The sequence below is a fragment of the Herpailurus yagouaroundi genome, unplaced genomic scaffold (assembly GCF_014898765.1).
Source record: "Herpailurus yagouaroundi ecotype Mexico unplaced genomic scaffold, PumYag 163, whole genome shotgun sequence".
Classification (NCBI taxonomy): Eukaryota; Metazoa; Chordata; class Mammalia; order Carnivora; family Felidae; genus Herpailurus; species Herpailurus yagouaroundi.
Window position 1 is genome coordinate 58,189,163 of NW_024412404.1, and position 23,794 is coordinate 58,212,956.

At 40.6% G+C, this 23,794-nt stretch overlaps 1 protein-coding gene across 9 annotated transcripts in view; it reads right to left on the minus strand.

The window, feature by feature from the left end:
- ATE1 (arginyltransferase 1) overlaps window positions 1-23,794 on the minus strand; it is a 157,501-nt gene that overhangs the window by 114,317 nt on the left and 19,390 nt on the right. For 5 of the 9 annotated variants that reach the window (XR_005793708.1, XR_005793711.1, XM_040486640.1 and 2 more), the window contains exon 7: window positions 22,882-23,010. Coding sequence is in view for 5 of the 9 variants with exons in the window: in XM_040486640.1 (XP_040342574.1) it covers window positions 22,882-23,010 (129 nt within the window). In the remaining 4 variants the exon portion in view is untranslated. Of the gene's footprint in view, window positions 1-21,848; window positions 21,978-22,881; window positions 23,011-23,794 lie in introns of all 9 variants that reach the window. The other 4 variants (XR_005793710.1, XR_005793709.1, XM_040486643.1 and 1 more) reach the window with 1 other exon arrangement.

Sequence of the window (23,794 nt, forward strand, 5' to 3'; positions counted from 1 at the left end):
GCTTGCAGCCTGCTTGGGATTCTCTCTCTCCTGCTCCCTGCCCCTCCCCGACTTGTGCTCACTTTCTCTCTCTCAAAATAAACTTAAAAAAAAAAAAAGAAAAAATACATTCACAAGTAACATAAATGAGGAGGACATCCCATGCTCTGTTCCCCAGCCTCACCAGTGTCCCTGACCCCGTGTGAGCATGTCCCGCCTCTCCTGTGGACTGAAACACACCGCCTGACAAAATACACAGGTGCATGCTCTTTATCCAGGCATCTGCCAAGGAGCCCCTCTCCTCAGAGCCTCTTCCCCATCGCCTCAGGTAACTGTCACCATCACCAACTCTATCCCTCCCCTCTTCTTCATTAACTGTCAGCACATATCACCCTGACACTATACTTTTTATCTTTCTCACTAGCGTATAATCTGAGGGTAAGAAATTTTCTGTCTTGTTCACTATGTTGCATCCCTAGAGTCTAAAATAATGCCTGGCACAAAGTAGGAACTCAATATTTGCTGCTTAAATGACTACATGCATTCATTCATTCATGACTTAATTCATAAACGAATAAACGAATATTCACATTCTTTCCTTTCTCCCCTATGTTTCTTCATGGCCTCTGGCTGCTTTGTAGAATTGGATCACATCTGGTCAAGGTGAGATGCCACAACCAGAGAGAAGCAGTCACCAGTAACCAAGAACTGCTATCACTGAAGAAACCACCTGTGCCCTTGTCATTTGATCTTCTCAGGAGGGCCAGTGTCCTCCAGGAACACCTTTAATTTCCTGCAGGGAAACTTCCAGTAAGATTTTTTCTTTTTTTAAGTTTATTTTTAGAGAGACAGAGTGCAAGCAGGGGAGGGGCAGAGGGAGAGAGAGAATCCCAAGCAGTCTCCCTGCCCAGCACAGAGCCCAACATGGGGCTCAATCCCATGACCCTGGGATCATGACCTGACCCAAAATCAAGAGCTGGACGCTTAACCGACTGAGCCCCTCCAGTAAGTATCTTTGAGGAACAACCACTCAAGAGACTGAAGGCAAAACCAGGGATCATTTTAAATGCCACTAAGTTGGGTAAAAGAATTCAAATTGCCCTTGAAAAACTGGATGTCTTCCAAAAATCTGTGTAAGAATTAGGGATAAGCAGAAAATACAAAACCTAGAAATAAAAATCAGCAGGAAACAATAATCAAAACAAAATTTATTTTAAAAGCCCTCTGATTAGGGTTGCCTAGGTGGCTCAGTTGGTTAAGTGTCCGTCTGGCTCTTGGTATCAGCTCAGGTCATGATCTCACAGTTCTTGGGATCAAGCCCCACATCAGGCTCTGTGCTGACAGCACAGAGCCTGTTTGGGATTCTCTCTCTATCCCTCCCTCTCTCTGCCCCTCAGCCGTGCAAGCACACACTCTCTCTCACTCACTCTCACTCTCTCTCTCACTCTCACTCTAAATAAAAACAGGGGCATCTGGATGGCTCAGTCGGTTAAGCATCTGACTTCAGCTCAGGTCATGATCTCACAGTTCATGAGTTCAAGCCCCACATTGGGCTCTGTGCTGAATGCTCAGAGCCTGGAGCCTGCGTCAGATTCTGGGTCTCCCTCTCTCTCTGTCCCTCCTCCGCTCGTGCTCTGTCTCTGTCACTCAAAAATAAATAAACATTAAAAATTGTTAAAAATAAATAAAAATAATAAAACTTTAAAGTAATAAAATAAAAGCTCTCTGGTCAAGATACTAAGAAATAGAATGTATTATCACTAATTTATCATTTAAGTATTCATTTTTATTTATAAGTATGTTTATTTCTAAGTATTTAAGTATTATTTATTAAAAGCTAATACTTAATTTTATTAACATATTAATAATGGTTATAGGTACTACTTACACACTTATCAAATCACTTATTTCACGCAAGATCCAGTGTCTCCACATCACACTAGGTACATATATTTCCAATAGTTTTTATTAGTAGTATTTTAACATTATGATATTAATGCAAACTTATGAAAAGATGTTTTTAAAAGAATTTTTAAATTCATTTTATTTAAGCTAAAATGAACAAAGGACCATGTCTTATTCACCTCTGCATCCCCAGAACCTACCACAGTGACTGGAACATGCTAAGAATTAAATGTTTATATGACTGAATAGAAAAATCACACTTCTCCACAGCCCAGAAGAAACGAACATGGAGCCATGCTAAGTATAAACTTTTGACCAATTTCTAGAATGACTGTCATAAAAACATATACATACACAAATACACACACACACACACACACACACCAATATTTACAGACCTATACAAATATATCTCCCCTATTTCCCTTAAAGGCGGAATTATGCTCTGGATAAATAGGTATACAATACACACTTTTTACTTTTACAACAACTGACTAAAATAAAGTCAACTACTTTTTAGTCGTGCAAGCAGTTGCCTAAAATTATTTGGCATATCAAATGAATTACCATAGCAAAAACACAAACTCTCCTTGTTTAGACTAGTTATCAATAGGCGGTATTGTTCGCTTGTTAGGTCATTACCAGGAGGTCATAAAACTTGAGGTTCCGCAGATTTAATGGAAAAAGCAGAGCTAACATACAAGAGCTAAAGACAAATTGTGCTCACGACAAGATTATTCCTATCACCTGAGCTTTGCACTCACTAACACGTGCTTAACTCATTGTAGGCAGATTTCTCAACACTCTCTTTCAGGAAATCCAAAACAGCTTTTACTTATTACAGAAGGACAACTGTCAAGGGCTTTTGACATCATTTGAATTCTCCTTTTGCTTCACGTCACGAGTTTCAAGAACACGATTTTCCTTCTGAGTAGTTTTCCATTTGGCAAGAGGTGAGCTCCCTCTCCAGCTGTTTCTCAAGAACAAGCCACTCGGCTGCTCACTCCTGCAGCGCATGCTCACTGGGCCCCTACTCGGTGCCAGACGCTCTGCTGAGCCCTGCGTGTTTCTTTGGGTTCTGGCACCAGATTTTTAGAAGTAGGTGTAACGGCACAAAGTATGCTACACGTTACGACAGAATAATGAGCTCATTTTTCAGAAGGAGAGAGATATACTCTAAGAATAGGCAGGACGCTCTATTACAAGTGGAAAAAAAACAACAACACAGAAACATCCACAGTTCCTTTTTTCCCCTTGTAAGTAAAGCAATTCAGAAGTAAATGTTTAGGGGCACCTGGGTGGCTCAGTCGGTTAAGTGTCTCACTTCAGCTCAGGTCATGATCTCAAAGCTCATGAGTTCAAGCCCGCATCGGGCTCTGTGCTGACAGCTTAGAGACTGGTGCCTTCTTCAGATTCTGTGTCTCCCTCTCTCTCAGCCCCTCCCCTGCTCATGCTCAGTCTCTCTCTCTCTCTCTCTCTCTCTCTCTAAAAACTGAATAAACGGTAAAACAAACAAAACCATATGTATAAATCTTCACCAAGTAATACCTTTTATAAGTTTTATGTAGTATAACAGGCTTTAAAAGACTAAAATTACATACTGATGAACCAAACTGGTTTTGAATATTATTTTCCTTTGAACTAATTCTAATGAAACATAAAATTTCAAACGTATGTGATCTTTTCATTTGAACAAATGTTTGAATTACAATGGAAAAACGAAACAAAGAAAAACAGAACTGCATTTGCAAATGCCGGTGGGATGAGCCAACAGTATCCCTTACTTGCCCATGACCTCAGTGTCTCTGATGAGTCCTAGCCGTTTATCACCCGCATTCTAGCAACTGGGGTGTAGTCAATGACTCTTTGGCCGAGCACCTTCACCTCTATTTAATCCTCATGACAAACTCCTCTGCACGGTTTCCCCCCATGTTTACAAATGAGGAACCTGAACCGAATAAAGCGGAGCCATCAGAAAACTGGCCCAAAGCCACACAGACACAGATTGAAAGCAGGAATGCAGCGTCAGGTTAATCAAGAATCAACGTGCATTTGATGCGAAACACGCCATCCGACACCCACCATTCCATTTCACTGCTGCATCCCTCAGCTTTCAGGAAACAACGCGGGCATGTTTATGTTAACTAGGATAGCTGTTACATACCCGGCAGGCCATTATCACGCCACTCCAGAATTTCAGATACTGACACTTAAGACAAAACCCCCAGAAGAAAGCAGGAAAGGTCAAAGTGAGGATGGCAAACAACATTCTTATGTCCACAACCCACAGAAAAATCCCTGAAGTGCCTTTTCCCGTCTTCCTCCTCACAACTACCTTAGTAACGATACACCTGGCAATCTAGTTTCCAAGCCAATGATTAGTATTTCTACTCCTCCTTTATACCCACTCTGCTTTTCCTTAACGCTCCTCCCCTGCTAACCTACTACATAATTTACTAATTTCTGATGCTTACTGTTTAAATGCCCATTTCTGACCACCTCCTCCCACCCCTGACCGTGAGCTCCACAAGAGCAAGGAATCTTTACATGACTTACTCACTCATCTGCCAACTGTGCTGAGTGCCTCACGAAGAGTACATGGCACACAGTTAAGTGCTCAATACATATTTTAAGGGAAACACTAAGAAGCCACAGATTAGAGAGGAAAAGAATGCTGAAACCAGACAAGCTACTACAGTTCAGGACTGACAGCAAGAAAATAAAGGAAAAAAGATTAAAACAAAGAAACACTTTGGCGGAAAAACCAGTCGTCCGAGGGCACGTGTCACAGAAGAATCCAGCAAGGATAGAGCGCTCCCGAGGCACCAGGAGAGCCATCAGCAGCAGTCAAGTCCTGCACAGCACCCTGTGTGAGAAGACAGGGAACACCATACACTTGGGGAAAACGGTCATTTTAAACGAGCAGAGTACATAAAGCCTTAGCAACAAAAAGGTTCCAATTACTGGAGAATCTGCTAATGCTGAAGATTTCATTCACTAATGTCAGTTATCCCGTCTTAATTATTGAGGCCTGCTTTCACCTTTCTGGACTTGAGCACCGTGGTCTAGCGTAAATAACACGGAAATTTACAGACATCGTTCTGCCACTAACCATCACCTTATCTTGGACAACCTACTTTAACTCTCTAAATAAGAAATTTACACAATGGCTAAGATCCTTTCATGTCTAATATCGTAGAATGCTGTGATCTTATGATCTGAGACAAGTTTTAGAAACTGCTGGCAAAGGAAACGTTAAGGAAAAATGTTCTCATGGCTGTAACTCCTCCTTTGCATCTCCCCCCAAATTAACATTATGCTGGGGATACTGTCTTGTCTCTGCTCTAATATACTTAGGTAAGTGACTCAAAAGCTTCAGTAACTGGAGTGCCTGGGTGGCTCAGTCAGTTAAGCGTCCAACTTTGGCTCAGGTCATATCTCGCAGTTCATGGGTTCAAACCCTGCGTCCAGCTCTGTACTGACAGCTCAGGGCCTGGAGCCTCATCAGAGTCTGTATCCCTCTCTTTCCGCCCCTCCCCCATGTGCACATGCTTGCTCACTCGCGCTCTCTTGCTCTCTCAAAAACAAAAATTTTTTAAAAATTTTAAATAATGCTCTAGTAACTTAACTACTATCAGTGACAAATGTCTCACAACACACCTTAAGACATACTACCATACAAAAGTCCCTTGGCTCAGGGGCTGTTCAGAAGAGGCTTTTTTGACTGAATTGTACAAATGACTGTCGAAGCTACCTACTTCAGTCAAATACGTTATCCCTAGCCTTAAAAGTAAATAAAAAAAATATTTCAAAATGCTGAGAACTTGCCATCATACAAACTCTGTTAATTATATGACCTAGATATTTATCAAATAGTACATGCCTATACACGATTGCCTGATTTCTCTACATAACTGAAGAAAAATGTCAGTCTGATACAACGAATACTTTTGTAAATCTAAGTTATTGTTTTCACATATGTAGAGTAAGACTATTAAGATAAAAATGAGGCTAAAGAACATAAGCTTCTTTAAGTTCCAGAAAATATTTAAATCTTTAAGAAGCAAAGACTCATTTATAAAGATCATATTCAATGCCTCAATGCAAATTACCTCTAACAAACAGCAGAAGAAAAGCATTTATCCAGACTTCACGGGCTATGAACACACAGCTTACACAGGGTGCTCGGGCAGGGCAGAGCAGAGCCAGGGTGGAGGCGAGCGCCTGTTCTAGAGCTGGAGCACCACCTAGTGTCGGGAGTGAGAAAACAACCCAGGAGTCTACCACTTCCGGTCACAATGGACTCACAGCAACCGTCTCCCCTTTTCTTCACCATTCTGTCAAATCCTATATGCCTGAATGCAAGATAACTTTCCCCAAAACAAGTATTCTTCAGAAGAGGAGGACTCCTTACGTTCGAGACTCTCCTAGGAAGTTCTGTGAACTAATAATTTAGAAAACTTCCTGAGAAAGCACAGTAGTGTTAAGTTTTGAATTAATACAAGAGCTGATGGAATCAGCCAACAAAAAAATTATTTACAGGTAAAAGGGCACCATTTCAGGGGCCTGTTTCTGGAAAACCCAACAAACAAAAAGTGGCAAGGGGAAGGAAGGCTGGGTTGACAATGCCGAAGTTCAGAGATGAGCACACAGGGGTTCCCTATACTATCTTTAGCCTACAAACGCTTGAGATTTTCAACTTTAAAGTCTTTTATTCTTTTTAACTTAATTTTATTTATTTATTTTGAGACAGAGAGCAAGTGGGGAAGGGAAAGAGAAAGAGGGAGAGAGAGAATCCCAAGCAGGCTCCAGGCTGCCAGCACAGAACCCGATGCAGGGCTCGATCCCACAAAACGCGAGATCATGACCTGAGCTGAAAATGAGAGTCAGTCGCTTAATGGACTAAGCCACCCAGGCACCCCGATTTTAAAGTTTTTTTTAATTAAAAATACTCAGATTTACTTACTAATCCTAGGAGATAGGACTGTCAAGTAATATGTGAACTTCTTTTCAAAAAAAAAAAAAAAAAAGCCTTTTAAACTAAAACTCCAAGAACAGAATAATAAAGTTTATTAATCTTTTTTTTAAATCTTGTAAAGATACCCTTAAGGGGCACCTGGGTGGCTCAGTTGGTTAAGCATCCGACTCTCGGTTTCTGCTCAGGTCATGATCTCATGATTCGTTGAGATCAACCCCACGACTGGGCTCTGCACTGCTTGGGATTCTCCCTCCCTCTCTCTCTGCCGCTCCCTTGCTTGTGAGCAACTGTGCACGCTGTCCCTCAAAATAAAGAAACTTTCCAAAATAAATAAATTTAACAATAAATATTGTTTTGCTTAAAAAACAACAAATGGTAACAACGTCATGATTATCTACAACCAAATAGAAAAAAAACTCTTCTCATGTTATTAAATCGAGTACTTGCGGCCTAACATAACATATCCATTAGTTTCATCCATGGATTCAGATTTAAACAATCTGAACAGCAGCAAAGATTATGTGCTGTGTAATCTGTGCCAAAGGGGTGGCTCTAGTGCTGACAAAGACACCTGGCAGGTGACAAACCATTTTCACCCTCCCCTGTACTTTCTTGTTACTAATTTGTGAATGTGTAACACAGGAGGGAGAATGAAAATGTGGAACAGCGGGGACCACGAAGCCTGAGAACCTACCTTTGTTTAATCATATAGAGAATGGCATGCTCACAAAAGGAAATAGTTTTGGAATACAGATCTCTAACAGGACCTTATTAAAAGCAGGTAGGGGTCCACTTGCAAACCATGAAGCCAGGGGGAAAAAAAACAGTTCAGGAAGGGTTCTAGTCAATATCATGGAAGGAGAATAAAGTCAGAGGAGTCACACAGCAGCTCCCCAATCCGTTACCACGGCCCCAGGGATCGTAGGCAATGAAGACAGGTGAGCGATAATGATGCCACCAGAAGGCCCTTTGTGCTGGACACTGGGTTTGCTCCAATATGTGACCAACCCCCCCAAACCACTCAAGCCAGGCTTACTTTCTATCCTCCCTAACTATACCTCAGGTAAAAGCCTCAACCTTACCAAAAAAAGGGAGCGATAGGAATATTTCTCTTAAAATTTAAATAAAAATTCCTTTAATCCCATAAAAATGCAACTATGAGATGATGTACACACATACACAACAAAATCACACATTTATTCCACGGTGAGGGAAAAAGGGCAAAAGATAAGCCTACCTGTTTATTGCAAACAGAACATTTCTTATGGACCAGTTAGACTAGGTGCTTAAATAAGTATTTTCTTAAGGCAATAAGCTGGATTCAGTCACTAAATCTAACAGAGCAGATTCATATTCTCACTGAGAAAAATGTTATGAGTCATTCAAGATGCTGTCTGTTAGCAAGACAATTTTTCCACCTTATCATTTACATTGTTAAGAACATTCCTAGTACTTCAGGACGGTCACAGTGCTGCCGTTTCTGTCACCCCCTCAAATGCTCACCCCCCCTTTCCTTTTCCTGTTGCCATCGGCATCAGTCTGTCACTTGTTTCTCAAAATTGTATAGAGCAGGGGCACCTGGGTGGCTCAGTCGGTTGGGCGTCCGACTTTGGCTTGGGTCATGATCTCGCAGTTGGTGGGTTCAAGCCCCTTGCTGGGGTCTGTGCTGACAGCTCAGAGCCTGGAGCCTGCCTCAAATTGTCTCCTCTGTCTGCCCCTCCCATGCTCATGCTCTGTCTCATTCTGTCTCTCAATAATAAACTTTAAAAAAATGTTTTTTAATTGTATAGAGCAGAAATACTAAACACAACTCTCTCTAAAGAAGTTAACCAAAATAAGACCCTTCCTCTAACATCTTCCCAATAATTTAAAAATTAATCAGGGATAGGTTTCTCACCCATTGTCAAAAAACCAGAAGTTTGCTACCACTCTCTGCAGGGCATGCTGTGGACGAGGGCACTCCCACCAACTTGAGTACCTCTGGGAAGGGAATTTGGCAAGATCTAGCAACATTATATGAACTTCTGCCCTTTGATGCACCATGTGAAATCAACCATAAAAGTATACTTTTACCTGAAAGTCTACTTTTACACACGCACAATGACAAAATGTTACTACCGGTGGCAGTACAAGATTAGAAATAATCCAAATAACCTGCAGTAGCCAGAGGCCGCTTCAATAAGCTACGGCCCGTCCTTTCCAAACAGCAGTAGCCAGAGGCCGCTTTCCAAACAGCATGGGACTGAAATAAAGAATTAGGGTTCTCTATGATATGCCTGGGCTGTGACCTTGCTTGGATAGGTTTCTAGGGAAAGAAGAAAGGTGCCAAAAAGTATACACAGGATGTTTCTCTTAGTGAAAGGAGGAAAAATAAGGTTATGCAGATGTATTTGTTTATTTTTGTAAAACCAAACAAAACACCAGAAGAATGTTAACAGATACTAATCGAGATGGTTATTACCACAGGGCAGGGAACAGGCTGGAGCTGTGGAAAGAAGGCTCCTCTAAGTGGATCTCCCTGGTTGACTTTGGAATCACATAAATGTATCACCTATTAAAAAACTACAATTAAGAAGTAAACCCTCAAATTCAAAGCCAACAGAAATAAATGAACATTAAGTCAAGCTGGTAACATAACCACGTAAGAGAAGAAAATTACTCCATGTGATTTCTGAACACAGTTTTCTGATGGAACTTCTGATGTTCCAAAAAAGAATCACAAAAGAATCATAAACTTCACTTATTAGCTGTCATTACTATGGCTACTGATACCGTAATGTTGAATCTACTTTAGGTATATCATAATACAAAGCGAGTTCAGAAATATGCTAATGTAATCAAGAAACAAAAAAGAGAAACAAATACAAAATCAGAGAAGTTAAGACAACACCACATGTTAAATCTGAATTGAAACTATCAACATAAACTCAGGCTACCCAATTCTTCTTGGTCTCTAAATTCAATCTCCATTAAAAGGAACCACAGCTTCTTGGAAGAATGGCTGGCAGTTTCAAAGACTGGGTTGGGAAATGTGTAAGATGAGACTGGGGTATCTTTCTGTTCTAGAAAGCAGGAAGGCTCTCAACACTAAAAGGAGCCTATCAAAAGGACAGAGGCGATATCCTGATGGGAGTGTGCCCTGAGCAAACTTGGGACAGGTTTAGCATCAAAAAGAATAATGACTGTGATTATAAAGTACTGAATAAAAAAATATCCAGGAGTTCTGCAGTGATTAAAAAAAAAAAAAAGAGGGAGAGAAACTAATTTGTCACCAGCTCCTTTCTCTAAAATTTGTACCTAAGGTGAAAGCATTCAGCATTTACCTTGCTTTCTTAGGAGAAACTATAGGTTAACCTCAGTGGATTACGAAAATCTCCCCCAGCCTTTTTAACAAAGAATGGCTACTAATGCACGTATTAATAAAGAAAAAGGAAAACTATTCTACAAAAAAGAAAAGAAAATCCCTATTCTACAAACAGTGAAATGATTGATCCAAAGATCATCGAAGGACATTAACACCATTACATGAAAGGCTGTTGAGGAAAAAGTATTTATTCATCTGTGCTGACATACCTCTCTACAGATTACTTGCTCGTTTACAACAAAGAAATCTGGAGGTCGCCACCTTAACACGGTGTTCCAAAGCAGCAGCATCAACTCCCAGACAACCCATCATTATGCATCTTCTGACATCAAATGATGTATGCAAAATCACCTAATGAAGTACATATGTCAAAAGTGTTTAACCTGAACCTAATCAAGATTTAGACTTAATTTTCAGTCTACAGGAAATTGGGGCCACAAAGGAGTAAGTTAAATTCGACCAAGAAGAAAGATTCAGATAAATACAGAACGTGGGGCATTACGTAAGACAACTGGCCTGGACTTGTCATGTACCACTGTAGTAATGAACAAAACTGGCACCCTGATTTAAGCACAACAGTACGATTCTCCGCTAAAAGGAACTGGAGTTCCTTGGGAAAAAGGCAGATTCCAAATCTGGAAGGAAAAAATACAACATTGGTCTGGAACATCTTGTTGTGCCAGACAAAAAGGAAACTCTTGACTAACGGGATCATAACAGAAGGTCATAGGAGCTTAAGGGGAATCCTAGTGGCCCAATTTGGGACAATTTAAACATTAAAAAATGATAGCAAAGAATTATAATATTCCAAACAAATTTTAAATCCATAAGCCCACAGTGATGTCATAAGGAAAAAAGATGGTGGGTGGGGTGAATGGAGAATTAACATTCCTCTTCACAGTGAATATGCTGTTTCAAGGTCATAAATGTGGAAGAAAGTAATACAATTTGATAAATCACCATTCTGCAGCCTGTCCTACCTTCCTATAACTGATTCAGGCAAGGAATAACAAAGGACATTAAAACGACTGGCTGATACGCTGTTGGGAAAGAGGTTATTCAAAATATCTGAAAAAACATCACCCCACAGCTTACTTTAGGGTATAAGGTGCACTGCAATGGAAAGATCTAATTACAAAGGTGAAAACGGCTCTCGGCGATAAAGAGATCTGATGGCTTTCATCCAACCAAGTGAGCAGACCTAGCATCACAAATAAGGGACAACCTGACATTGTGTGCCACCAGGTATAATGCTGCAGAGCAAAAACACCAGCACAACCTCGAGAGAAGACCGGCGATACCCGAAAGCTGAACATCTGCAGAGCCTAGGACATGGCTGCTCTGTTCCGGGTATACACCCAACAGAAGCATGCCCCTGTTCACGAGAAGACACGTACAAGGATGTCCATGTGCAGCACTATTCATGGTAGCTCCAATCCGGGAACTACTCAAATTCCCATCAACAGCAGAAATGGTAAACCACGGTATATTCACAAGGAGAACACTATCCAATGAGCCTGGACATCCTACAACACACAGTAACACAGATGAATCGCACCAACAAAATGCTGAGCAAAAGAAACCACGAGCGAAAGACTACACGTGTAGGACTCTACTTACATAAAAGCACAAAACAGGCAAAAATGAATCAGAGGTCTTACAAGTCAAGAGTGTATCGGTAGTAACAGCAAAAGGGGGAAAGGAAACTTAGGAGGGGCTGCGAGTAGTCAATTTCTTGATCGGAGAATTATTACACAAATAAGTTCAATTCACAAAAATTCATCTATCTGAACACTTACATGCGTTTTTTTCCATTCTACGTTATTCTCCAATAAACAGGTTTTTTTCAAGTACACATCACCTACACCTAAAAACACTTAAAACTGAATCTAATCACTAGAAAACACTCAAATCCTGAATATAGGACATTCTATAGACAATTAGCCTAAGATCTTTAAAAATGTCAGTCATAAGAAAGACAAAAAACAAAAAAGACTAAAGAAATAACAGCCACTTTATAAACATAGTGTAGACACAACAGTTCATGAAATGCATGAGCCTTGACTGGATCCTGTATTTAAAAAAAGAAGCTAGGGGCGCCTGGGTGGCGCAGTCGGTTAAGCGTCCGACTTCAGCCAGGTCACGATCTCGCGGTCCGTGAGTTCGAGCCCCGCGTCAGGCTCTGGGCTGATGGCCCGGAGCCTGGAGCCTGTTTCCGATTCTGTGTCTCCCTCTCTCTCTGCCCCTCCCCCATTCGTGCTCTGTCTCTCTCTGTCCCAAAAATAAATAAATGTTGAAAAAAAAAAAATTAAAAAAAGAAGCTATAAAAGGTATTTTTGGCATAACTGGGAACATTAAACATAGATTGTGATGTTACAAAATTTAGGAATGATAAATATTATGGTTATGTAGGAGAATATACTTATTCTCAGCAGGAGCATGTTTAGTATTTCCAGGTGAAGTGTTATCGTAGCCACAGCTTATGCTCAAACAGTTCAGGTGAAAAAGGAGAAGAAGAAAGATAAAGCAAATCTGACAAAGTTATTAACCGTGAGCCCTGGTGCACAGTGTGAGTGTTCACTGCAATCTCTGTTCATAAATTTCACAATTTCAAAGTAAAAAGTTGGGCAAAAAACCCAGCAATATCACCAAAAATATTTAAAAGACAGCTGTCCTGGAATAAAAAATAGAATACAAAAATAATATAAAAACCTAGCTTGGATGCTTAGGTTTAAAAAACTGGGAAAATGTAAATGAATACAGGACCAGATATTAGACGGCATTTGTAAATAAATCATTGTTAATTTTCCCACGTGTGACAATGATGTTGCATTTTGAACAAGCGCATCTTATTTTTCAGAGATGCATGCTAAAGAACCTAGGAGTAAAACGTCATGGAACACAATGGAAGTTAAAATGATTCTCACACACACAAGAGAAGAAGCAAACATGGAAAAAATTACTGTCGTTGAATCCAGGTGATGAGTATACAGGCGGTTGGTATACCATTCTTCCAATTTTCCTTTCTGTTTGAAAGTCCGTAATAAAATTTAAAATTTAGTCAATGCCTCAGAAATGTGAAGAGACCACTGGGACTAAGAGTACAGTCTGTTTTTCAAATAGTTTAGAAGAGTTGAGATCAATTTTAATTATTCTAAGGAACCAGTGGCACTTAATAAATACTATTGGAGGGGCGCCTGGGTGGCGCAGTCGGTTAAGCGTCCGACTTCAGCCAGGTCACGATCTCGCGGTCCGTGAGTTCGAGCCCCGCGTCGGGCTCTGGGCTGATGGCTCGGAGCCTGGAGCCTGTTTCCGATTCTGTGTCTCCCTCTCTCTCTGCCCCTCCCCCGTTCATGCTCTGTCTCTCTCTGTCCCAAAAATAAATAAAAACGTTGAAAAAAAAAATTAAAAAAAAATACTATTAGATAATGGTAGTTTCTATAATACGATATCAATAGAATTCCAGCTAAGATCCCATGTTTATAGGATTTGGAATTAGTGGTATTCTGACAAACAATGATTCATAAATGCCGGTTTCATATCGTACTATACAAAAGGTAGGTCACAAAATACACCCATTTTATTTTATATATATTATATTATTTTCAGAAAATCTGGTATCTACCTCAGTGATTGAAAACAGGAATGGAAGCAAAGCCTTCTGGAAGAATTCACCAAGTCCTTTACAATCTCACTATCTACAATTACGTGCTACTTCTCTAACGATGTTTCTAAAGAGAGCTGACTTGCTCTTCTATCTATCAAAGCAATCTATATCTATTTAACTTCTCATCAAATCTCTGAAAAAACACAATCTACTTTTCTGGGGTGCTGAAATGATTATTTTACGGTTACCGATAATGGATTTTATGCGCTGATATGGTTGATTGAGGTCTCCTAGTAGGCTGACTTTTATTTACTTTAATGCTTTACAACCATAAGAGCAAAAAAACGTATTTTCTTGAACACAAGTAAATTAGTTTCACCTATTACATTAACAAAACCACGCCACAGTGAGCTGCTGCATAGAGGCCCTAAAACAAGTCGGGAGAACACTTAAACTTTTCAGAGAACTTTTTTGGCTTCTCTTCCTGCATCCCAGCACAGGAACACTGGCCAGGCAATCAGGCTGAAAACTGTAGTCGTGTACAAGGGGGAATTACTTCTGCGCTCTAGAATGAGTGAAACGGGTTCCTTCAAAATGAAACGCCACTCTTGGCTTTTTTGGGAAGCAAAGTACTATGTCCAGATCAGTTTCTCGAGACAGCCAACCTACTGACAGGGTGAGCTTACTCTCCACCCATAAGCGAGGGTTTTGCCAAGTGAGGTAAGAATTTCTAGGATGAAAACAGTCTGCAGCAGGGACCCTCTCCTTACATGGAACCATCTTCAAGGCAGTTCACAGGCTTGAAATTCCCTAATTTTCTCCGAATTTAATTATCTTACCTAGAGGAGACCAGAGATACTGCTCCTGACCACCACCCTGCTTCTAAACAGGGGTGTCACTCAAAGAGAAAGGCCCGTTTTCGTCCCCAACTCCAGAGCAGTGGAGCAATGAGGCCACGGGAACAGAGAATGCCTCACCAATTCTCAAGGGAAATAACTATATTTGGAACAGTGCATGGGAAAGTCCAAGCCTAAGGGCGCTCTTAAAAGTTGAGGTTCTGGTGATAAGCAAGTAAGAGGGCGCTAGTAATTTCATGAGGGCAACAAGCTAAACCACAAGCTCAGATGATATATCACAGAGAAACTGGAAGAGACTGCTAAGAAGGGCCCTTTTGGGGTCAGAGCAAACTGTAAAAGACTGGCCTCAAAAACTGCCCCAGCAAAGGGGCCCAGATTTCACTGAAGCAGACAAGGAAGCAACATTTGCCCTGGGACACTGCTGCAAAACCACACCGCAATCAGCCAGCAATTAGTGAGCCTAAGAGCTGGGTGTGATACCAAAAGACACAAAACATCAAAGACCTGGGTGAGAGACGAAACAGAACACTGGGAAGACCACTGGCATCCCAGCGTGACTGCACTGCTCAAGGCTGAGCCCCCTAGGGAGTGACATCGGAGACTTCTCATATTTTATATAAATGCGTATTATTTCTCCTAATGATTTTAAACCAACTGTATAAAAGCATAATTATATTATTAGAACTATGACATAAAGGAAAGTAATATGTTTGACAACAACATCATAAAGAAGGTGGATGGGAACAAAACTGTAATATAGTAAGGAAATTATACTAGATGGTAACTCAAATCCACTCCTACATATATTCCAAAATGAAATGAGTATGCCCGCATAAAACCTGTACATGAATGTACACAGAATTTTTCACAAAAGCCAAAAAATGAAAACCACCCAAAAGTCCATCGATGGATAGGAAAACAAAACTGTGGTATATCCATACAATGAAATATTATTCAGCCATAAAAAATGAAGTGCTGAAACATGCTACAACATGGACGAACCCCGAAAACATTATGCCTGTCAACAAGAGACCGCATACCATATAATTCCATTTACATGAAATGTCCGGATTAGGTAACTAGAGAGACAGAAAGTGGGAGAGTCGTTGCCTAGAGCTGGGGCATTCAGGAAAAAGTGAGGAGTGACTGCTGATGGATATGTGGTTTCTTTTCGGGACGAAGAAATGTTCTGGCGTTAGTGGTGATGGTTGCATCACTACAAACATACTAAAAATCACTGAATCATATGCTTTAAATGGGCAAATTATATTATATGGTATGTGAATTATATCTCAGTAAAGCTGTTATTTAAAAAAAAAAAAAAAAGCACAGTGCAGGGGGGCACCTGGGTAGCTCAGTTGGTTACATGTCCAACTCTTGATTTTGGCTCAGGTCATGATCTCATGGTTCGTGAGACAGAGCCCTGCGTCAGGCTCTGCACTGACAGCACAAGGCCTGCTTGGGATTCTCTCTCTCCTGCTCTCTCTGCCCCTCCCCAGCTTGCTCGCCAGCTCTCTCTCTCTCTCTCCATCAAACAGGTAAACTTTAAAAAGAAAAAAAAAGGCAAAAAAAAAACTTTTAAAAAAGTACAGTACAAAGTCTTGACTTCCAACATATTATTTCATGTTATTCCTTAGACACTATATTCAGAGAGATAACAGTTCAGCTCATAAGAAAAAAAAATACCATTTCATAGGTCTCTGAAAACTCTGCATGAATTCAGTTAGATGTCAGATAAATAAAATGCTATGGGTGATCTCAAAGTCAAAGGATTCATCAAACCCAATATATTAGTATTAATCAAACCATGTTTACTTGTGAAATCAAAAAGTACTATACCGTCAAAGACATTTTCACCAGTACAAACTTGCTGTAAGCATGTGACCTACAAGATAGATTGTGAAGGCAAAACTATCTGGCCATAATAAAGAAATCCATTACATATTTCTATTTAAACACAGGTCAAATCACATACCCAGAGTTCAGACTACTAATGGCAGCGAATGTAAATTAAAAATGTACAAAAACTGCATACAAAAGGAAATACAGATCTAAATGACTCAAATTAAAATGTACTATAAAAGGATTTTAATTAAATGTCATGTTCATCTTTCTTAAATATATACGACTTTCAGAGTATGGGTTACTACCCTATAATATGCATCACTTATATTATACATTAAAGCTATCCCATAATATATAACAAAATTGAGAAAGCATCATCTACCACTCAAAAAATACAAAGCCTTTTTCTAAAAGCCTGGATCACACCTTAAGTTTAAACCACTTGGAGTCTCTCCGGATGGTAAGTACCAGGTGCTCATTTCTGATTAGTATCTTGCCACAGTTAGTTGCTTCTCAAACTCACCCTGGAACTCATTTTCTGTCCCAAAGCGCACAAATTCTTCTTCCTCCTGTATTTCTGATCTCATATAAGGTCTCCACGATCTACCCAATCATGCAAGCCGGAAACCTGAAAGATCAATCTGGACTTGTCCCTCTCCTCCACTTCCAACTCCCAAACATCCTTCAAGTCAAACACCAAATCCTCATCAGCTCTCCCTCCGAAGGGTCTACTGTACCCGCACCGTCCGCTTCCTACCAGTGCATATTTCAAGCCCGGCATATCTCGCTGGCTCTGTCTCGAGTCTCACCACTCTGGAAGAAAACCTCCTGCACAAGCCTGCCACCAAAGGGACCTTCAGTACCAGACAGGATTTTGGAACGTCCAACATTATTTTGGGAAACATTCCTTCACTCTCTTTGAAACGTGTTCAAATAAGGACCCTCTCCATCTCCGCTCTTGGGTACAGTGTGCACGTGATCCCACACATGACCACGGTTCTCCATCCCCCAGTCACAGTGACTGATCCCGGGATAAGGACGCATCTCAAGTTGGGCCAATGAGCACCTTCCTCAGGACTTCTTACTGAAATAAGTTAAAAAGTGCACGTTTTTGCTGCGATCACTCGCTGTGAGAACAACATACCTTAAACTGGCGGTATTCATCTCTGCCACCATGTGCCTGAGAGTCAACCCTTAAAAAGAAAGGGAGCCGGGAGACCACGAGCAGGAGACACTGATGGTATTTTCCCAAAACTTCTTTGTTTCATATGCAAATACAGTAAAATTTTGGACTGCGAGGAACTTGCTCCACGAGTGTTCCGCAAGACAAGCAAACATTTCTAATAAATTTTAACTTGATAAATGAGTGATGTCTCGTAATACGAGTAGTATGTGACGCTGAATGTCACAAGATCACAAGTGAGCCAACGGTTCCTCTCTTTCTCACTGCGGGAATGTGGGTGATCGTCTCCCATGCTCAGAGCTCGGGTCTCAGGACGCAGTGTTTGGCAGAAATCACTGATTTTTCAGAACACTGGAAGGTACTCACAACTGGCATTACTGTATTTTTTGTCACTTCAAAGCACCTATGGACAGCCTTTCCAGACAAGAGTAAGCTCAGAAATGCTCTGCTTCATTCTAGGTCAGGCTGCCTTCAGACACAGACCCTCTCCTCTGCGGCCTTATCGCCAGTTACATTAAGTACAGTATATGACAAGAGTTTATTAATACCGTGCTGTGATTAACATCCACACGAGCGTATACAACAGCCCCCATGCAGAAAAAGATTCCACTGAACCAACCGATAGCAGTGATTCGTTGGTGGCAGTGAAAGTCGTCCTACACAATAACCCTCCTCTCTTGTCTCCCTCACACCAGCCACAAAGGTTTTCAAAGGTAAGTGCAGGTTCACTTGTTCGTTTTTCTTTGTATTTTGTACTTTATTATTTTGTTTTCTATTACAGTATTGTAATCATTTTTATAGGAATATTTTTGGGTTGTAGAACAAATCACCTGAGTTTCCATTATTTCTCATGGGGAAATTCACTTTCATACACAAATGCTTTAGATTACAAGCATGTTTCCAGAACAAGTTATGCTTGCAAACTAAGGTTTTACTGTAAATCTTTTCTTAAAAAAAAAAAATCAATTCAACTTTGGTTTTTGTTGCCTATCAAGTCTTACCACATTTCTCAACAATGAAATGGAATTCTCTAGCTCCACTATACCTGTGCGTGTACTGGTATGTTGTAAAAACATGCATACAGAGATATGTGTATACACACACACACCCCATACATAAAGATCACACACACAGATACATATATATTTGCTTACATTTTCAAAAAGTATCAATAGAAGAAAGCAAAATTAGTTCTAAGATAAACAACACAGTTTCAGGGGGTGCCTGGGTGTCTCAGTCAGTTAAGCATTCAACTTTGGCTCAAGTCATCATCTCATAGTTTGTGGGTTCGAGCCCCTCATCGGGCTCTGTGCTGGCAGTGCAGAGCCTGCTTGGGATTCTCTCACTCCTTCTCTTTCTGTCCTTCTTCCCACTTGCACGGCAGTGCATGCTCTCTCAAAATAAATAAACTTAAAAAAAAGAATAAAAATATATATTTATAAAAATGCTATTAAAAACAAGAGGTTGTTTTCAATTAAAAGATGTTACAAGAATATCAACCAAATGTGATGTATAGACCTTACATGGATCCTGAGCCAAACAAACCAACTATAAAGACACTTTTGAGACAACTAAAGAACAGTGAACCTCCACTGGGCATTAGATGATCTATTAATTCTGTTAGGTGATGATGGCATTATATTATGTATTTTTACATATGTATTGTTATGTATTTTTTAAAGCTTATAACTTTTAATCTAGAGATTTCCCTCTTTTTTTTAAGTTTATTTATTTTGAGAGAGAGAGAGAGAGAGAGAGAGAGAGAGAGAGAGAGAGAGAGGAAATCCCAAGCAGGCTCCACGCTGCCAGCACAGAGCCCAATGCAGGGCTTGAACCCATGAACTTCAAGACCATGACTTGAGCTGAAATCAAGAGTTGGACACTCAAACAACTGAGCTACCCAGGCATCCCACTCCCTCTTTTTCTGAAACACTGTCTATTATGTATCTGTCTCATAGAAGTGCCCAGGTGTCATTTTAAATAATCCTTTATCCCTCATTTTTTTGTGAACTGGTTATTACAATTAGAAACTTGTAATTCAAGGGGCTCCTGGGTGGCTCAGTCAGTTAAGCGTCTGACTTTGGCTCAGGTCATGATCTCATAGTTTGTGAGTTCAAGCCCCACATCAGGCTCTGTGCTGACAGCTCGGAGACTGGAGCCTGCTTCTGATTCTGTGTCTCCTTATCTCTCTGCTCCTCCCCTATTCACGCTGTCTCTCTCTCTCTCTCTCCTCTCAAAAATAAATAAACATTAAAAAATTAAAAAAAAAAAAGAAGCCTGTAATTCAGGATCAATATCTTTAGCAAGAATATTCCATAGGTGGCACTTTGTATTTCTTATATATAGTTCTGTTGCCAAGAACACCCTTCTCCCTTTTGTCCTGAAAAACATTTACTATCTTTTAAGACTTGGCTCAGATGTCACCTCCTTCAGAAAAACCTCTTTACCCTCCAGTCCCCACTAAGCCAGCTTTCTCTACTAATCCAATAGCTAACCCTAATGGCACTGGACCTGCTTACCCACCTGTTGCCCCAATCAGGCTGTGAACGCCTTTAACAATGGACTAGTCTGCAGGACTGGACTCCACAGAGACCTAAAGCCTAAGTGGGTGAAGTTCCAGGAAAGTAATCTTCACCAAGTAAACACATCGGATCACGTCCTTGTGTTACGGCCCATCCATCTGTACCTGGTAAGCAAGCAGGCACAAAGCCAGGGTCTCCAAGGTAATGGAAGGAATAATGTTCAGAAGGAATAAGACGCCCTGGGAATATCAAAGGGAGTGTCCTGGCACCTGGCAGATTTCCTTACTGTTTGTAAACACAATCATAGGCAGCTATAGGTCTCAACAGGGAACTTACAGAAGCGCTGCTCTAACCGGAAGGTGCATACAAATCACCTGGAGACCTGATTCAAAATGCAGATTCTAGGGGCGCCTGGGTGGCTCAGTCGGTTAAGCGTCCGACTTCGGCTCAGGTCATTATCTCGCAGTCTGTGGGTTCGAGCCCCGCGTCGGGCTCTGTGCTGACAGCTCGGAGCCTGGAGCCTGCTTCAGATTCTGTGTCTCCCTCTTTCTCTGACCCTTCCCTGTTCATGCTCTCTCTCTCTCTGTCTCAAAAATAAATAAATGTTAAAAAAAAAAATGCAGATTCTAATTCAGCAGGGCTGCAGGGAGACCCCAGATTCTGCATTCCAGGTGGATTCTGTTGGTTTGCAGACCACTCTTCAACTAGGTAAGGTTCTAAGAGACCTAGCAGTCAGCCCTCTCTCAGGGAAATTACAGCATTAACTCCTGTCTTACTAATCCTCTCTTTTAAGCTAAAACCGTCTGTGTCATTAAAAAGCAAATGAGGGGCGCCTGGGTGGCACAGTCGGTTAAGCGTCCGACTTCAGCCAGGTCGCGATCTCGCGGTCCGTGAGTTCGAGCCCCGCGTCGGGCTCTGGGCTGATGGCTCAGAGCCTGGAGCCTGTTTCCGATTCTGTGTCTCCCTCTCTCTCTGCCCCTTCCCTGTTCATGCTCTGTCTCTCTCTGTCCCAAAAATAAATAAACGTTGAAAAAAGCAAATGAAAAAAAAAATCAAAATTTAATTCTTCCACATCTCTTGGCATCTTTCTTCTAATATATCCACTCCTCTTTGACAATTACACAATTTCTCATTCATCTAAGTATCTCCAGCCTGGAAACTATAAGCCCTCAATAAATGCTTTAAATGATGTTCCATATAATCTCAACGTATTTCGTTGTTTTCCACTGGCTTGTTTACATAGGTTTGTTCACTGGCCCATCTTTCCCATTTGATTAACAACTCCTCAAAGGCACAGACTCTCCCCTTTGTGCCATGGCACACAGTCTGTCACCTAACCAGCACTCAGTGATGTTTGCTGACTTAGCCAGATGACTGGGAACACGTTACATTAGGTTCTTAGAGACAACACTGAATAAGAACCTATCCTTCTTCCTGGGGGACTTACGTACTCACAGATAGAACCTGTTTTCACAAAAGTTTAGTGACATACACTGAAAAGGATGATCGGCTCTACTTAACAAATAAGAAAACAGCAAAACAAAGTTCGATGTTATGCTTCTTCAGACAGCCTCATCAAGATAGGAAAAAACGTTTAACAAAAGGTACCTCAGTCTTCCCACACTCATCGGGCGGGTCCTGGTGTATGGCCATTTGATACTTGACATATAGAGAAAATGACCGGCTGAAGGACGACTTGAACTCTGGGTCCTCAAAGGAGACAGGTACTAACCTCACCTTCAGAGCAAGGAAGATACAAGCAAATGCTATTGAAACATCTCTACCTGATGATATGCTTCTGAAGGTGAGGCTAGAGTAAGATCTCCGCAAATCCACTTCCAAAGCTCAGCGCTGTTATTTCTCATGAAATGAACGAACCCTGGAGCGTGCTGATTGGCACAGAGCCTCAAGCACTAACTTTACACTAACACTTAGGAAATTTTTAACTCATATGGACCAGGACAAATTTTTTTTTTTTTTTTTTTACTTTTTCACTCTTTCCACCTGTTGTGGTTCTCTGCATAGAGTCACAATGTTGCTCATAAGGGTCACTACTTTTGTCTCCTCTATTTGTATTAAGTGTTTTAAGATTCTTCCCCTTCCACATTTTTCTTGGGTAAGTAGATTTATAAAATGATAAGCATATGTGAACTTCTATTAAAATATTCTATTATCTCAAAAAAAATTCTACTATCTTACTTTCTAATTCCACTCTATCCTGTATGGGTAGTACATCAATAAAGAATAATTTAGCTGTTATGAACTCCGTTTATACGTGACTTTTACATGCAGATAAAGCATATTAACCGTGTTGTTCAAAGTATGCCTATCATAAAAATTAGAGTTCTATTTATTACTAATTTTTAGATAAATACATCTAAATATCGTTACTTCAAATAAAGATAACTCATTTTACGTGTTACTTTCCACTTTGAAATTACACATGACGGGCACTCAACACGTGCTAGGTAAAATTTGCACTTTCAGAATGTCCATTAATCCACAGTCCTATCATATTGCAGATATGCTGCAAATTGAATACAAATAAAATGTACCACAAATAAACCAAGTTTTCATACAATGATATCAAATGGAGGGGAAAGTTCCATTTGCACAAAAAAATTGCACTTGGCCTGCTGACCTGGCTCACAGTTGGCTTATCAGGTGGATCCTTGTGAATAACCATCTGGTAACGTTTATAGACCTGGTAAGACTCCTGAAATGTGGCTTTGAACTGAGAACTTGGTGGAGATGATCTCACCACCCTCACCTTCAGAAGGAGTTAAAAAAACAATGTTCATTAATTATTTATTCCACAGAACATGCATTAGAACAGTTACTCCCGCCCAAAAAGAACCAAATGTTTCCACACAAATATTAAAGCATAAACAATGATAGTATTTTAACACTGAAAATCAACCAGATAGTAAATTTTTTTTAAAAGCGATTTCTCCAACTTACAGACTCATTAAAAAGGAGGAGGATTCGAAGACTAAGGTCTATGACCGAATCACAGAAGATGGACTCTATGGTAAAATGGCAGAATGCTTCTGGCACTCCAGAAGCAAACACAAATAAATACTTTTTTCGCTGCATGCAACCCACCTTCAGTAAACCAGTCAGAAAGACAAAAATATGTGAACACATTTTTTAGACGCTCTTCATGCATCACTGCTAACTCTAAATTTACAAATTTTTTTGTAAGGGTGAAAGACAACCCTCACAAAGCATTCGTACTTCATGGCAGAGTTAAGAATGAAGATTCTAGGGGCGCCTGGGTGGCGCAGTCGGTTAAGCGTCCGACCTCAGCCAGGTCACCATCTCGCGGTCCGTGAGTTCGAGCCCCGCGTCAGGCTCTGGGCTGATGGCTCGGAGCCTGGAGCCTGTTTCCGATTCTGTGTCTCCCTCTCTCTCTGCCCCTCCCCCGTTCATGCTCTCTCTCTGTCCCAAAAATAAAAATAAAAAACGTTGAAAAAAAAAAAAAAAAGAATGAAGATTCTAAAGTTAAATTTCTTCTACTCAAATTTTAACGTCACCATCTTGGGTCAAGTAAA